We start from the raw sequence: 16,601 nt of genomic DNA, 5'->3' as shown, positions 1-16,601 counted from the left end.
TGTGTGTGTGTGTGTGTGTGTGTGTGTGTGTGTGTGTGTGTGCAGCTAAAAGGATGCACTATTCATTGACTTTTTTTGGCCTAATTTGCATCTTAAAAAGGTTTCTACTCTCCTTATAACTCATCCTCTTCTGATCTGCATAAACAAACACTAGACAGACACCTCGAGGGCTTTGATAATCCCCTTCTTCTTCCAAGAAATCTCCTCCTTTTAGCAACGTTTGACTCTCTGATCTCTGCAACTACAACGTGTTGCACAAGAAAACGTGGGAGGAAATAGTATACTTATCGACAAAAAAATGCTTTTTGAAGTGGTTTTACACACTGAAAACGGGGGAAAAGGAACATATTTTTGATAATTGATGACATATCAAACACTCAGCTCACATGACTGATTACTGCTACTGATGTTTATATGAAAGAACAACTTTTAAGGTTTGGTTTTTTATGGCTCTTCTACTTGTCATTAATCAAATAACTGCCAATACGTCTTACATACAACTGATGTAAACATGACGGATTTTATTTTTATTCTCTCGCTCCTCCTTTTTTACTTCAAACTCTCTCTCTCTCTTTTTGTTTTTCACTCTGTCCCAACAAAAACCAGACCAGCTTTTGTAAAGATGATGGAGGGAGGGGGGTGGGGGGAGCCTCTGTAAGCACGCAGAGTAAAGGAGCAGAAACAGAGGTTTTGTGGCTACAAATTCTTGCCGAAAACACGATAAAAACCTGCTGAAATACAGGAGAAGAAACCATGAATGCACACAATCTGGAGCAGTGCAGTGATTAGTCACAAACTTCCTTCACACCCCCCCCCCCCCCCCCCCCCCCCCTCCGCCCCTCCCCCATCGGGAGCAGCGTTTTACCTCTCAACCTCCTCGCTCAAGGTGTTGCCACTAACTCTCCAGCGCCAGGTAAATTCCTTTAGCTGTGAATTGTTGTGTGAAATGTTTAATTGCTCACTCCAGGCTCCTCTTGTTTCAAAACGGGGAAAACAAATGAGATTTGATGTCAGCCAGGTAGCCGGTTAGACTATCATCATCATCATCATACATCATCATTATTATCCTCTATTAACCTGCCTTCTCGGATATCCGTCACTTCTCTCTCTCTTCGCTGCTGGCAAACATGAACAACACTGAAGCATTAAAAAAGTAGCACAAATAATCCTTTTTTTCCCTCTAGCTACCTTCCTTTTATATCCCTGTTGTAGAACAAATACAACATATATTACAAGCAACATTTGTAAGAAATGTCTTTTATTATCCTCTCAGCATCTTTTTCTCTCTTTTTCTTTTTTTTTTTTTCAGGAAGTGTGTGCGCATCCATCTCATGCACCCTGCACTCTACATGACTGTATATGTGTGTGTATGTGTGTGTGTGTTAAAACAGTGTGTAAAGCCTTGCAGTGTGCGGGCTTCACCCTCCTACGTCACACGCGCATTCCTCAGTGAGCAACATTCTGCCCCGAGGCGCTCCGACGGCGCTGTCAAAACATCTTAGCGAGGCCTAAATGATTAGAAAACGCAGGTCTGTGGCTAACATTTAAAAAACAGGACCGCTCCAGAACGCTGCGTGCGGTAAATTGTCACCTGCGGGTGGTTTTTTTTCTAACATTTGTGCCTTTGGTTATTTTGTCAGTGTGTCAGTGAGGCTGCAAGACTCTGATTGTGTTTTATTTTGTGTCGTTTCCTATGTTCAGTCTGGTGGAAGCACTAAAAGATAAAAGTAGTTAGGGGTGAGCAAACTGAGCATTTAAGGAAAACATTTTTTTTTTTTTGCAGGATGATTAATGCCGGCTGAGTCTTATTATTACCATGCTGCCATCAAAGTGAAGTGAAGTGTTTAAACAACAAGCTTCATTTTCATCAGAACATCCTAGATTCATTCCAAACACGCATCTCTCTTAGATTTTCTGCAATGCTTGACATATTTTACCCGAGTCCCAGCAAGTTCAGCAGCATTTTTTCCACATTTGCAAGTAACTAAAGGCTAAAATAAGTATAATTCAAAGTCTAATCACCCTTTTTTTTGGCTGAGGCAGCTTAATTAATGCTCACAACCTGGAAATAAGATAAGCAGCATAATATATTAAATGTTAGTTAAACACCTGTAGCCTTCAGGAGCTACTTACTTCAAATACTAAAAGGCTCTGATTCAGATTACACTGTTTATACGATGCCAATCTGAGTTTAACTGCCTGCCATTGATGCTATTGTCTGCTGTAGAGGTCAAAGTTCAATTTAGTTCAACTTTGGCACTACATATCAGCGGAAACAGCACAATATTACACTTCTGCATGCGGTGTAAAAGCAGGATTAAGCCGTCACGAACGGTTAAAACAGGACGACCGGTTTGTCGATGTAAATACGAGCTGAATAACAAGAGAGAATTAGACTGCTGTGCTTAGAGGAAGAAACTTGAACTGTAAAACTCAAGTTAAGCCGTAGCGGAACATCAGGATTAATTTACTCGCAAACCAAACCTCTTATTTTATTTGTATTTACCCACAGAGACTCTGCTGACACCATCTTTCCTCTTGAGCACTTTGCTCCACATTCAGACTGGTTTTTTTTCCTCCTTCCTGCCTTCAGGCTACTGCTACTGAAACAAAGAATGTGTCCTCTGTGACTCAGATGTTCATCCAAAGTCGGGCCTAAATTAACGTCTGACTCCACTCGGAGGCTTAAACACCTTTCTGTGAATCCCCCCCCTGCCCCCCCCTGCCCCCCCTCCCCAAACAACAACCCTGCTTTTGTTTGGACCTTCAAACCAGAGCGAATGAGAGAGAGAGAGAGAGAAGCTCAGCCAAACCAAACAGCAGCGTCTCAGGTCTGTTTTCACTAAAGGTTTTATAAATCACAGGAGGAATAATGTACTGTGTAATTAAATGTATTATTTGGGAGGGATCTGGAGGCGCTGTGTAATTTTCATAGTAGCAAAGATCAGTTTCTGGCAGCTGGTAAAAATATCCAATTTGTAAACTTAAGGTCTTAAAATCTCTTAAATCTTTTCCCTCCTCTCACTTCGTGTTAGCAATGATGTCATCTATCTGTGAAGTTTTAAATGAAAATCTTCTAATTTCAGCTCTAAAATACTTAGTTACTCACAACTTAAGTTACTTAAAAATTGTTGAAAGCTTAACATAAATAAATATGAGAAGGTTTACAGTAGAGAAACAGGGATTAAAGGGGCACTCCGCTGATTTTACACATGACACTCATCAGTTTAATGGTTATGAAGAAGAGCATTGTTGTTCTGGAGGAGCTTTGTCAAGTCTTACATGCAAATCTTATAACGTAACTCTAAATATGAAGTCAAAATGTTTGAAATAACTGCAAGTAAATGCTTCCAAATCAGTGCAAATCCACAGCTAATCTCCTGAATATGTGTTTTTTTTTATATTTTAAATGAAAATACAACGTACTGTAGTCTTTGCTCCACTAATAGGTGGAGCGACAGCACCGGATCATGTCACTTAAAAGCGAAAACGCCTGCTGTCAAGCCGTCTAAAGTTGAAAGCGAACACCTCTTTGAATCCCATCACGCATATCACGTATGACGAGATTGCAGCTGAGCCGGTTATCTCGGAGGGAGATAAGCGAACAATAAACAGACGGATTATTAAAAGTCGACGTGATGAGAAGAAAACGAAGAGTGACGAGATGTTGAAAGAGAGAGAGAGAGAGAGAGAAAGCAAAGTGATAGGTGAGAACGAAAGAAAAGCAGATGGTGACGGGAAGGAAGTATCCCTCTCAGATAGAGTGATATACGAGAGCGAAAAAGAGGAAGTAGTAGTAACGGACGTCAGGAGCCTCTTAAAGTGTGTGTGTGTGCTTGTGAATATGTGTAAATATCTACGAGTGAATGTGGGTATAAGTGAAACCGTGAGTAAAAACGCGTGTGTGTGCAGATTGTGAAAGTGTGAAAGGGGGAAATAACGTGTATATTTTTCTTTTTCTAAAATACTCGAAGTGAATCCGAGACGTGATTTAGCCGCGCGAGCGTCCTTCCATGAATCCTTCTTTCCCGCCTCCTCTCCTTCCTTCCTCCCTCTCACACATCACGTTTCCCCCCATTTCCTCTTTGTGAAGATGCAGCTGTGGTGTTGTTTGTGTGTGTGTGTGTGTGTGTTGCAAATGGATGCACCCTCACAGCCAACATGCATTCTCAATTAGACTCATATAACATGCTGGCAGTCTTGTTGGGGCATCTGCCTTGGCATTGACACACACACACACACACACACACACACACACACACACACACACACACACTCTTTTAAACCACAGCAGGCTCTGAGAGAGGTTGTGTGTGTGTGTGCATGTGCGTGTGTGTCTGTGGGTGTTAATGAGAGGGTTGTGGTTTTTGTTAATTATTTGGCTTTAACTATCTTATTTACATTTGCACAAAAGGAAAGGGTACACCGTGGCCCCTCCTGGTTGATGTGAAACCTGCGTGCATGTGTGTGTGTGTGTGTGTGACTCACAGTGGCCGTCATGTTGTTGCTCTCCTCCATGATAGCAGCAGAATATTTGTTGGAAGGCATCACTGTCACAGTCGACTGGTCCGATAGTTGTCCTGACTCCTTTTCGAACCTGGACGAGACCAAAAAACACAATCAGTATCACTGCAACCTCTTCAGTGTTTCTCAGCTGCTTTTTTCAATAGTTGCCTGTTCAACTTCTGTATTTGTGGTCAAAGTTGGAGAAGCGTCTTTACAAGAGCAAACGGTTCCTTAACAGGCAGAAAAAAACGAGACGAAATCTTTGCATTTTAACCCTTTGAAGAGACGCGATGAGCAATTTATTGCTAACGCCCACCGCTATTAGAGAGTACAGTAGTAGGTATATAAGTAGAGTAGGAGTAGGAGCTCTCTGTGCATCCTCTAGCGTTACGCAGCTAAAATCAGGTACTTCTCGGGTCAGAGATAGCAAATTCAAGAAGTGAAAGACGGGAGCACACTGACCAACGTTTTCACACGACTGAGTCATTATCAGAGCAAAGAGTGGTAGACATTCATTCAACACAAAATATGATCGATGACATTAGACATCATACTCATATGAGACTACTGAATCATGTTTCTGCTTGTATGAAAATGACGTGGTGATACCTGGACTTGTGGGACATCACGTAATCCAGCAGCAGAGCGGGAAGCTACAAAACAAACCGATCGATGTTTGACGATTCTGCAAACTTTATGTTCGATGACGGTTTTTTTTCATGTTCAAAATTCTTTCTTTCAATAATATTTGCACATGTCAACTACAGTACAGTTAATATTATGTTAAAGATGAATTGTGACAGGATGCGCACACAGGATCTTTGTATAAAATTTGAACACTGCAGGTCCATTCAACATGATGCAAGTCTGGTTTTGGATATAAATCAAGAGGTCATAATTTCTAGGAATGCAAAGAACAAAGAGAACACAGAAGTAATTGAAACTAACATTTACAAAAGCCTTAACAGAAGCTTTCTGAAACGCGTAGTTATTAAAGTATTACAGTGAATTACAATAAGAGTGAAACTCACAGACTGTAAGTTCGAACTCACTTCAAACTGTTTTTGTATCCAAAATGATATTTCACTTTGTTTTTGACTCACAACAATCCAAAGTTGGCTTTTAACTCTTTGAAATGTGTGTAAAATATCACAACTTCCCCCATAACATTTTGTTCTTTTCTCCAAATGAAAAGATGACAAAAAACAACTTTAACAGATACTAAAAATCAACAAACTACTAATCAAACTAACCTTTGTCTGACCTTTTTTTCCCCCCCGACTCTCAGCTGATGGAAATAAACATAATTTTTCCTTGTGAATGCTGGATGGAATCAGAGATGAGAGAGGAGAGAAAAAAAAACAGAAAGAATTAAAGAAGTAGTGGAGTAAAGCTGCAGGAGGGAAAAGACAGAGAAAGGAGGAAGACTTGAGAGGTGCAACACTGACGTCTCCAGTTCTACAAGAGTGGGAAGGAGCAGATCTGACATGCCCATACAAACCTCAGGTAAACAGATACACAGGCCTGTCAGGGTGTGGGTGTGTGTGTGTGTGTGTGTGTGTGTGTGTGTGTGTGTGTGTGTGTGTAAGACCACGAGTGCGTAGGAGTGAGCAATATAAGTGTATGCGTTTGTACATGCACTATGGACGCGGTATGCCTGCATTCTTTTGCATCCTGTGACTGTACATCCTTGTGCCTCTATGAATGCATGTTGTGTGTGTGTGTGTGTGTGTGTAGGGATACAGTATATGTACAGTGTGTTTGCATGTTTAGGTTTATATTTCAAGGAAATGACAGGTCAATAGCTTTGTCAAACAAGCCTGTGCAGAGAGACCTGCAGACCTCAGGTGGCCCACCGTCAGTTTTAGTTTAAGTCACGTTAATCTGCCCGGAGACACAAAGAAACACATCAAATAACTCTGAGAAATACAGTTATTAAAAAGCACAAAGGAGATAAAGACTGTACTTGTGCAGAGTAATATGTTTTAAATAGAAAAACAACTGTACACTACTGTAATAAATAACAGTGTCATTGAGGTCTTGATTCAGTTCTGCGGTCGACTCAGTGGTGTTGTATATATTGTAGATATTCCTAAAGTGGACGTATTCTGCACATTTACAGCTCTATATTTATATTCTGGGGCTCTACTGGAATATCTTTGCTTAATTTACTCCTTATTGATCTTTATGCAGCCCCTCAGTTCAGCCTCTGTCTGAAACAGGCTGTTTTAGCTCCTGTCTCTTTAAGGCCCCGCCTCCCGATCAGCCCACTCTGCTCTGATTGGTCAGCTTCAGGAAGCTTCCTCCTGCTCCGGAAGCTACGTAAGCAAATTATAGTAGCAGGGTTTCACTTCTTTTTCTCCTTCTTTACTCAAAATGACAACTTCTCAATTACATCCGTACATGTTCAAACAGAAAAGAAAGAGTGGACAAGAGGCCGTTTGTGAGCGTGTGCAAACAATCTGATGTCATCACGAGGAGGAAGTAGAGGTAACTTTGTGAACAGAGCGTTCGGTGCAAGTTGAAGCCCTGGCTTTTGACTTTCAGGGACATCAACATCCAAAATTATAAACAGTATACAAATGACAGAAAATCACAAAAAGCACGACATGTCCCCTTTAATACTTCTGCTCCTCCATGTTAATCAAAAGGAGAAACTCTTTCAGTATAAGACAGTTCAACACAACTGCACCACAAACTAAAGCCGTGTGTTTTCACACATGTTGACACAAAGCAGTAGGTGGTCTCTGTCCTCGTAGCTCGTGGCTTTACGTTCTCTGCTCTGATTGGCCGGTTGTTTTCTGACGCAGACGCCGAACTAACAAACCAATAACGACAGCAGTTTATCTGCATGCTTCATTCTTCATTTTAAAGTTACCTTGTAGACAACTCTGTGCTTCCAATTTCAATGTAAATACGTTAACATGCAAACATTTGCTAATTAGGACTAAACACAAAGTACAGCTGCGGGTGACGGGAACGTCATTAGCTTTTGCAGTATTGGTTTTGCATAACAGTGCACATGTGTTTCCATTTTTCTGGTCAGTGTGTGTAACACAAACTTATTTCCCTCCGCATTACACAATTTAATCTCCGTCTCCACATGAAGGCTCTAAATGATGCTTGATTACCTGCTAAAAAAAACCAGAGTAGATAAACTCACCAGATACAGAATCTATCAGTTTTGGCGTTGTTCTTCCCCCTTTAAAAGCTTGATTAAACTCTCTCAGAGTGATAAATGAGAGAAAGCTTCCAATGTTTTGATAAGGTGACGTGAGATCAGGCCCTTTTCTGACTAATTGAATAGTTTGTTTCTTTTGGGGGGATTTTTCTTTTAACATTTCATCAGAGTTTAGAAGACAGCTGAAGATAACCAGAACGCTGAGGTCATAAATGTGTATGAAGTACGTACAGTTAATAAATGTACATTTATACCATTAGCGTGTGTGTGTAAGCACATTAGCAGGCATGTAAGCTTTCATCACACGTGGACCCTACACAAAAGACCCACATAAATGAGGCCACCAGGTGCATCCTGCACACAGAGGACACACACACACACACACACACAAACACACACACAGACATGTTTCCATTACTTACCTAACCACAGTCGCTACGTGCCAGACTCCAACTCTTACCAATCTATCAAATAAAACATTATAATGTACCGTAATTGGTTATCAGGCTTTCCAAATTAACAGTCTTTTAAGTCGATTGTGGTATTATTATGCGCAAACACTCGCACGCACACGTAAGTATACACACACACACACACACACACACTCATACATATGCCAAAACACACAGACACACACCCTCGTGACATTATTTAATTTATTTTATGTGATTGATTGATTCGTGTTTCTTCTTTTATGTTTGTTTTTTTGTCCAACGGTTGGCTTGTTTGCTTATTTTTTATGGATTTCACGACTTTTGTATTCGATTATTTAATGTGTATCGAGGTGAGATTCTTTTTATAAACCTCAAGGGGTTTTTCTAAATCCCACCTTCACAATTTGCTTCTTCTTCCGTGCAAATAAATAAATAAACAGATACACCAACGCCTGTTTTAATTAACCTGATTCCTGACAAAGAGCTCTGTCCTTTACTGACTTATCTTTGTTCATGTTCATATTTTCTTTTTACCAAAAAGCATGTCGTTCCTCTCAGGCTGCAGGTAATATTTTCCATTAAAAGTAAAACCTAGATGAACATATCAACATTTTTCTAAACTTCTCTCTTCTCTTCTCAGGATTTTGGCGACTTAAAGTTCATTTTAGACAGATTTATGTGAGTAAAATCAACCTGAAACAGTAAAAATGAGGAGGAGGAAGACAAATAACTCACTTGACATACAAATGGGACGTGAATATTGTATTAAAATTAAACTCTGACCTTCAACTTAATCTTAAATCTGTTGGTTTCATGTTTTTTTGTGACTTGTTTTGTGTCTCCAACAGAAAAAAAGGAAGGGGAGTCCCCCGTAATGTGACTGTGTAAATAGATTTATGTCCTTACGACCTGAGTAACACTTTGTTGTTGTCAGTGAGTCAAAGCGTGCAGAGATTGGTGACCTTTTACTAACATAAACCGTCTCTGACAACAATACATATCAATCAGCGAGGGGCTGTCCCTTCTCCAGGCCGCTGCTGCGTGATGAAGTTCATCATTCAAACAGGATGTTGATGGCACCTCCTACTCTCCGTGCCTTTGACCTTTCACCTACAGACCAAAGAGGAACCTGCTAACTGTTTACTTTTGCTAAAAGCTTTGCATTCAGGCCTGGGTTCGTTTCTCTGGGTGTAATTAAGCATCCGATCGGGCTCGTCAGTGGCTGAACGGGTCTTACTGTATGAGGTCATGTGATTATACTTACGACCTATCAGCTGAGCATTTAGACAAACCAAAAAAATAAAGAGTATCTACGCATTTACTTACATTAAATCTTGTTAAGTCATTTCAGGGCCTCACGCCGGGTACAAAAGTGAACAATTAATGATTTTATCAACCAACAGCGTCAGAAATATCGACTTTTAATATCAATTCAAACCTGCAATAACTGATTTTTGGGCCTCTTGGGGGCAGCTGCAACAAGCTCAACACCGACACATCATCACCTGTTAAGTTGATATGTTAGCAAACAGTTGCTTATTCCCACATGCAGCAGTTACGGAGCAACATTATCGTTCATTTGGAGTCGTGTTTCTGTCTATCTGGTGAATGTAAGTCCGATATTCACCCTCTATTAGCTGTTTTTACTCTCTACCAACTCCTGAGGGAAATATCTGGCTCTGTAGCTGCTAAATGCTCCACTATGTTCACCAGCTCGTCTACAGCTAACTGTTCGCCGTGTTGTGCTGAGCAGGTAGTGTAAATATCAATTACAGTCGCTGCAAAAAGAGAAAACGCAAGAGAAGAATTTGTGTCTTTTGTGACTGGTACCGGACGAACCCACATCACTGTAAAACACACAGTCAGCAGCTAAAACCAGTGATGCCACCCACAACCCCCTCTGCTCTCTGCATCTTTGCACTGAGATGTTTCTAACTGTATCTTTGCAGAAACATGTTTCAGCTTTTTAGAAACAGAAAGCGGGGTGGGGGGGGGGGCAACGAGGATGAATTAAAAGAACCCGAGGAAGGATGGAGGGCAGAGAGTGAGGGGCCCAGGAAAAGGGAACACGGAGGACGAGGGGGGGGCTCCACATCAAAGTTGTGTCTGGTGGCGAGAGATTAGGGACCGCATTGCAAGAGGGGATTGTTCACTCCCTAAAGGCCTGTGTGTGTGTATATGTGTGTGTGTGTGTGTGTGTATGTGTGTGTGTATATGTGTGTGTGTGTGTGTGTGCGTATTAAGGGGGGTCAGCTCCTCAGGGTCTCTCGCTGGGGGCTGCATTCCTTGTCTGTCATGTACTTTATGGCCCCTTCCAGCTCAGATCGGGCCCTACAGTTTATACATTGTGATGTTGTACAGACTGAACTGTGAAGGTTACGTACAGTTTATCATCCGCTCAGCGGCCTGCGCCAAGAACAGCCAGTAAATCACTTTGTTAATTAAAAAAACACCAAAACTACAAATAAAACTACATCAGACAGAATACCAGCTATTAAATAATACTACTAGAAGCCTGATCTTTGTTTAAATGAACAGATCTGACTCTTCCGCTGCACTACGGATGAAGAACTATATTAAATCAGTATTATAATATATTGTAAATCAGGAACTTTAACTATTTTATTATGTTCATGTCAAAGGATGATGATGTCTTGAGCTTTAAAGCTTCATTTGTTTGACAGTTTTGCAGCTAAACTATACGATCATGTGACACTGGTGAGATATAAGGAGAGAATAATTAAGAAATAATGCAATTTATATTAGAAAGATGAGAGAGAACATTTTGACATGATACCAAGTTATCAGTCGATTATTAAAAAAAAAATCAACAGAAAATTAATTGCCATCTATTTTAATAACCTGTTAATCATTTTTAAGCAACATGCTCAACTTTTCTGCTTCCAGCTTCGAATATTTTCTGGTTTCTTTAGTCTTGTGTGACAGTAAACTGAATAAATGTGGGTTTGTGGGTTGTTGGTCGTGACAAAATAAGACAATTTTGGTTGCATCTTGGATTTTAGGACACCGTGACTAATATTTTTCAACATTTTCTGACATTTTGAAGGCAAAACAACCAGCAGTTAAATATCGTATTGCATTCTCTCACCAAAATAACAATGCCAGACATCAGATGTTTGTTTAAATGAACAGATCTGACTCTTACAGTGAACTACAAAAAAAAAAAAAAAAATGCAAATCAGAATCAACAGAACTATGCAGACGATACTGAAGCACTGAGACTCATTTCACCCCTAGGAAGCTCACGCCCAAAGTTTCAAACGTCAGAAAGTGGCTTCGTTAGTTTTTAAAGTTTCGTCTTTCTGCAAAAACAAATCGCCTGAAACATTCTTACTCTGAGCAACAGCTGCAATTCAAACTGTCAATGTCGAGCGTCATTTCTCCCGATGCTCGTCAATAAATCCAAACAGTCGTACAGGTGCGAGATGTGTGCGGACGGTGCTGCCGTTGGCTCAGTCGAGACCATGTTGAGAGAGAAAATCTCTTGGCAGCTCAGGTGGTTCCAGATGATTCAGATGAATATGACAAACATAAATCTCCCCTAAAAACCTCTCTTGAAAGCAACTTGGCTTCCAACAGTATTTGGACAATGTGTATTTACAGGATTTAAGTGTAAAATATGTCCACAGCCTCTGGGCAAAACCTTTTACAATTAAATTGATAGATTTTGTTCTTTTTTTTCTGACTGATTTCCTTCATTCTGCTCCAAACATCAGTTCTGCTGGTATTTTTTAAAAACTTTGCACCACCCAACTAAGTCAATAAATTCAGAATTTGGGACATTAGTCACATCTTAACCTTTATTCATGCTAAATAAATAATGACATACAGTAGGGTGGAGGCTTATGTATTCCAGATGAGAGGACCTGTCACAGATCTAATGCAACTCTTAAGATGTAACACGCACCAGGTTTGGACACACAAATTCCACATTTCCACATAGTGTGACGTGTTAATCATGCAGCTCGTTGTCCTGCGGGTTCGCTTCATGATAAAAACAACTAAAACATAACTGTTCTGGGACTGAGCCAAGGACTCCTTTTTGCTGTTATTATAACATAAATAAATCTATGACAGATTGTTATTACAGATGTGGGCATGGTGTTTTTATGTGAATGAAAAAGGTTTTGAGGTAACTGCAACATTTTCATGAATAAAAACCTTTTTTGTCTCTGGATCAGATGTTAAAATGTTTCTTATGAAAACATTATAATACAAATGATACGCAGAATCTAGAAGTTTAATCTGTTTGAGCCATCTGTGCAAAACTCACAGCAGCATTCATAACGTTGCACAGATCAGACATGTATCAACTCATGAATTTTGCAGTTTTTGATTCTATTTTATTTTGTCTATAATTTGGCTTTATTTTAATTGTATTGGTTTATTGCTTACCTCATTTTATTTTTGTGATTTATGCTACTACTACTAGCTATTTCCCTTTGAGATCATTAAAGTATTTGCAGATGAAGAAAGTATTTATAAAAGTATTCTTTGCATCTGTCTATCTACACATGCAACCTGCTTTATGGGACAAAAACAGAGTTGCTGCACTTCCATCTGCATCGGTACCAGTTCAAGTTTTGCAGGATGGGACGAGGAGGAGGAGGAGGAGGAGGAGGAGGAGGTTTGATCCCCTGAGTGACTCTTAGCCGGCGCTTTCTGCAAAAAAGGACTGTTGGCAAACGTAGCTGGCACTTGATCAGTAACTGTCATCATCTTATTTAAAAAAAAACAACTCGAGTGTGACTCATTTATCCCAATTATATCCTGACACTATCAGGATGTGACAGATTTGATCCCTGCAGGATTATTCTGAACCAACAACTAAGTTAACATTACGGAGTCAAAAAAGTGAGTGACGCATGTTCTTTCGTAATGCGCTATGTGCAGATATTCCATTTCAAAAGAAACCACAACGTTAACCAGATATTGTATTTCCTTTATCATGTTCATCTGAACTGGCGACACGTCTCTAAGCACTGCAGGTACCTCCCATACAAATCAAAGCAAGTGTCATCTCTTAGAAGTGAGTCAATCTGCTTTATTCTGTAAAAGATTAGAGATAAAATGATTAACTGCTTAGTTGATCTGCAGAAAGATAATCAGCAACTAGTCATTTATTTAGGCTCCAGGTTTTTTTTTTTTTTTAAAAAGTGTATATTTGCTGCTATTATCTGTTTTTTTTTTTTTATTGTAAACTGAATATATTTAAGTTTTGGACAGTTTTTTTGTTTTTTAAAGGGTTAAAACCTCCATCTGAGGTCACATGACCTGTTAGCAATGATGTTTTTTGAAGTATAAACATTCACTGATTGGTTTTCACCAAATTTCCTCTGAAATTACATCAATTTTTGCCATAAAAATGCAATAAAGTTAGAATAAAAAGATGTTAAACTATGCAGACGACACTGAGGCACTGAGACTCATTTCACTCCTATGAAGCTGACTGTGTCAGAGGATGAAAAAAGTGTATATTTGCTGCTATTCTCTGTTTTATTTCATTGTAAACTGAATATATTTCAGTTTTGGACAGTTTGAAGACCTGATTTTGGATGGTAGGAAGTGTATCCTTCACTCAACTGAAAAAATAACAGACAATGAGTTGCAGCTCTAGTCCAGATAGCACTTCTTTCTAGAATATTCCAATGTAAAACAGATTTTTTTAAAAAAGAGGAAGAAGAAGAGGAAAAAGCCTTAAAGCCTCCATCTGAGGTCACATGACCTGTTAGGAATGTTTTTGAAGTATAAACATTCACTGATTGGTTTTCACCAAAGTTCCACTGATATTACATCAATTTTTGCCATAAAAATGCAATAAAGTTACAATAAAAAAATGTTAAACACACCTGCAAGTCCGAACTATATATTCAAGTTGTTTTTTCTAACGAGTGTCAGCTGCACAAATGTATCGCTGTCATTTTGAAACATACTTGTAAATACACTCCTAGGGTATCATGTTAAGTTGTTGAAGTGTTTCTGGCTCGTGAGGAGGTCTATCTGCCCCTGCTGGCGGGTAAAACCACTCAACCACCTGAATGATGTCAATATTCCTGCAGCTCGGTGACTCCTCCCCTCCGCTATCTGCACGCCGTCTCTCTGCGCTCCAACATGAATGAGAAGACTTTTTTATACTGCGAGTATATCTGTTCCTAACTGTCTGACAACACGTCTTCTACAGCTCAACTAATAAATCACCAAATGACCCGAAAGCAATAATCCTAAAAGGAAGTTCAGCCGGTAAAACCACCGTGTTCAAACACCTGGGCGCGTTCAAAACCAGGAAACCGACAAAAAGTACAGAAATCATGTCGAGCAACCCCCCCCCCCCCCCCCCCCCCCTCCCACACACACAGAACACATGCAAGTCATGCAAACCAGTTTACCCAACAGAAACACCGCAGACACTTTGTAAAATCACTGTTAATTCACTTTCTAGCACCACAAACACTATTTAAAGTCGTGAAAACAGCGCTGTAAGAACATTTAAGATGATAAAAGGTGCGATTACGCACGATGACCAACTCTAAACTCGCATTGGAGCACCTTGGAGAAGTTTTAGTCCTTGCAGAAATACTAATTACCTGCTAAGAGGAGATACAAGTACTATAAACTAAAGAAAATGACAGTTAAGTTGTAAAAACTATATAGTGTTATTGAAATACTACACGCGATAAGTGGAAAAGTTAGTCACGATTCTGCACCACAGACGCGTTAAATTCATCCATGATTTGGCGTTTATAAGAATATTATAGTATCGTTTTAAGACATTCAATCATTTAAAGCGACTAAACTCCGTCAAACACACTTTAAACATTTATATGACAAGTGTGGTGAAGATGAGGATTAATGCTGCCTCATCACCGGGTTCAACAACATCTGTATGCAGCTCGGTTTACCGTGCACATGGGCAAAAAGACAACCGACCTGCAAATGTTCACAAGTGCACGATGAAATAAAAGGTAAAAAAAATAATAATAATAACACAAAACATACCACAAACAAAGAGTCCAGCTCAGCAAACTACGTCCAAAACTCTTATCAAGTATGATAAAATAAACTTGCGCAAAGAGACTTAATTGTGAACTCGGTTAGTGAACGTGTGCAATAAATCCTGCACACAACCGCCCTCCCCGGAGAAAAAAAAAAAACTTACATAACCATCCACGCTTCTTGCACTCCTCCACGACAGGAATAAAAAAAGGATGATGGATAGAAGAGGTGTTTTTTCCTGTGGAAGTCAGATTAAAAAATGCGTAAAAGTCTTTTTTTTAAAAAAAAAAAGTGAGCCTTGAAGTCTGAAGCACAAAGCCAGTCAGGAGTCAGTCTGGAGCTCAAGCAGGAGTTGTTCAGTCTGTGGAAGCATGCTGCTGCAGATCTCTCTCTCTCTCTCTCTCTCTCTCTCTCTCTCTCTCTCTCTCTCTCTCTCTCTCTCTCTCTCTCTCTCTCTCTCTCCGCGTGTGTGTGTGTGTGTGTGTGTCCCGCTTGTACACTGAATGAACTTCACGGTGGGTCGGACCATGAATATCTGAGCCGAGCTGCTTGCAGGTCGAGATGAGAGCAGATTGGTCGCTCAGGGCGATCGAGGCTTTCCCAGGTGTGAATGTCAACTCCCATTTTCTGTCACCTGAGGTTAAAAACGTAAAATAAAGAACAGAAACTCTTTTTTTTTTTGCCCACCTCACCCCACCAACACTCATCTCTCTCTCTCACTCTCTCTCTCTCTCTCTCTCAGTCTCAGTCAACCTCTCTTTACCATATTTCGGTGGAGAAACAGAAAGGAAGAGATTTTCCCCTTTATTCTCCCCCACAGTCAGACTACTGAACAGAAACTACAGCAGTTTGTCTGATTATCCACGCTTCTCCTTTTATAACTTCTTCTAATGAGGACAAAAACAGTGTTGGACTGTAACTACCGTGCCTAAGTACAATGTTGAGGTACTTTATTCTTCCACTCCACTACATTTCAGAGGGAAATGTTCTACGTTCTACTCCACTACATTTATTTGACAGCTTCAGCTACTTTTCAGATGAAGATTTCACATAAAATCACAATCAGTATCATTTGAATCACCAAGTATGTTTACACATACAAGGAGTTTGACTCTGGTTTAGTGGCTCTCCGTGTATTTACACAGAATAGCAACACTGCAGTCTTCAGGAATATACTGCACTGATACAAATAGTGCAAAGAGTGCATGGAGCATTTGGAGAAAGACTTTGGTTCAACTAATGCATATCCTTACACTGATAGTTTTAATTGATATTTTGCCATCTAAACCACATTTTTAGGATGAAATAACCTCTACCTTAAATGGCAGTTGTGTCTTAAAACAACAGTGTTCCTATGAACAGTGAAAGAGGGTTCTTTCCTCACTGTAATCATTGGATTTGTGGCTGAATATCTGACACATTTACAGTCTTTTTAGCATCAAATTTCCTCCTTGTGTTTCCTCGGA

At 39.9% G+C, this 16,601-nt stretch overlaps 1 protein-coding gene across 3 annotated transcripts in view; it reads right to left on the bottom strand.

Annotated features, from left to right (window-relative positions):
• dnmt3bb.1 (DNA (cytosine-5-)-methyltransferase 3 beta, duplicate b.1) overlaps window positions 1-15,536 on the bottom strand; it is a 50,101-nt gene extending 34,565 nt beyond the window's left edge. Inside the window, exons 1-2 of one of the 3 annotated variants that reach the window (XM_042408575.1) lie at window positions 15,299-15,536; window positions 4,489-4,597 (exon numbers count right to left, since the gene is read on the bottom strand). In XM_042408575.1, the coding sequence (XP_042264509.1) occupies window positions 4,489-4,597; window positions 15,299-15,306 (117 nt within the window). In that variant the 5' untranslated portion in view covers window positions 15,307-15,536. Of the gene's footprint in view, window positions 1-4,488; window positions 4,598-15,138; window positions 15,237-15,298 lie in introns of those variants that run through there. The other 2 variants (XM_042408578.1, XM_042408579.1) reach the window with 2 other exon arrangements.
• Between the last annotated feature and the right edge of the window lie 1,065 nt (window positions 15,537-16,601).

Source organism: Thunnus maccoyii, chromosome 4 (genome assembly GCF_910596095.1).
Source record: "Thunnus maccoyii chromosome 4, fThuMac1.1, whole genome shotgun sequence".
Taxonomy (NCBI): Eukaryota; Metazoa; Chordata; class Actinopteri; order Scombriformes; family Scombridae; genus Thunnus; species Thunnus maccoyii.
The sequence above is the reverse complement of the archived record's forward strand: the minus strand, read 5'-3'. Positions and strand labels throughout refer to the sequence as shown.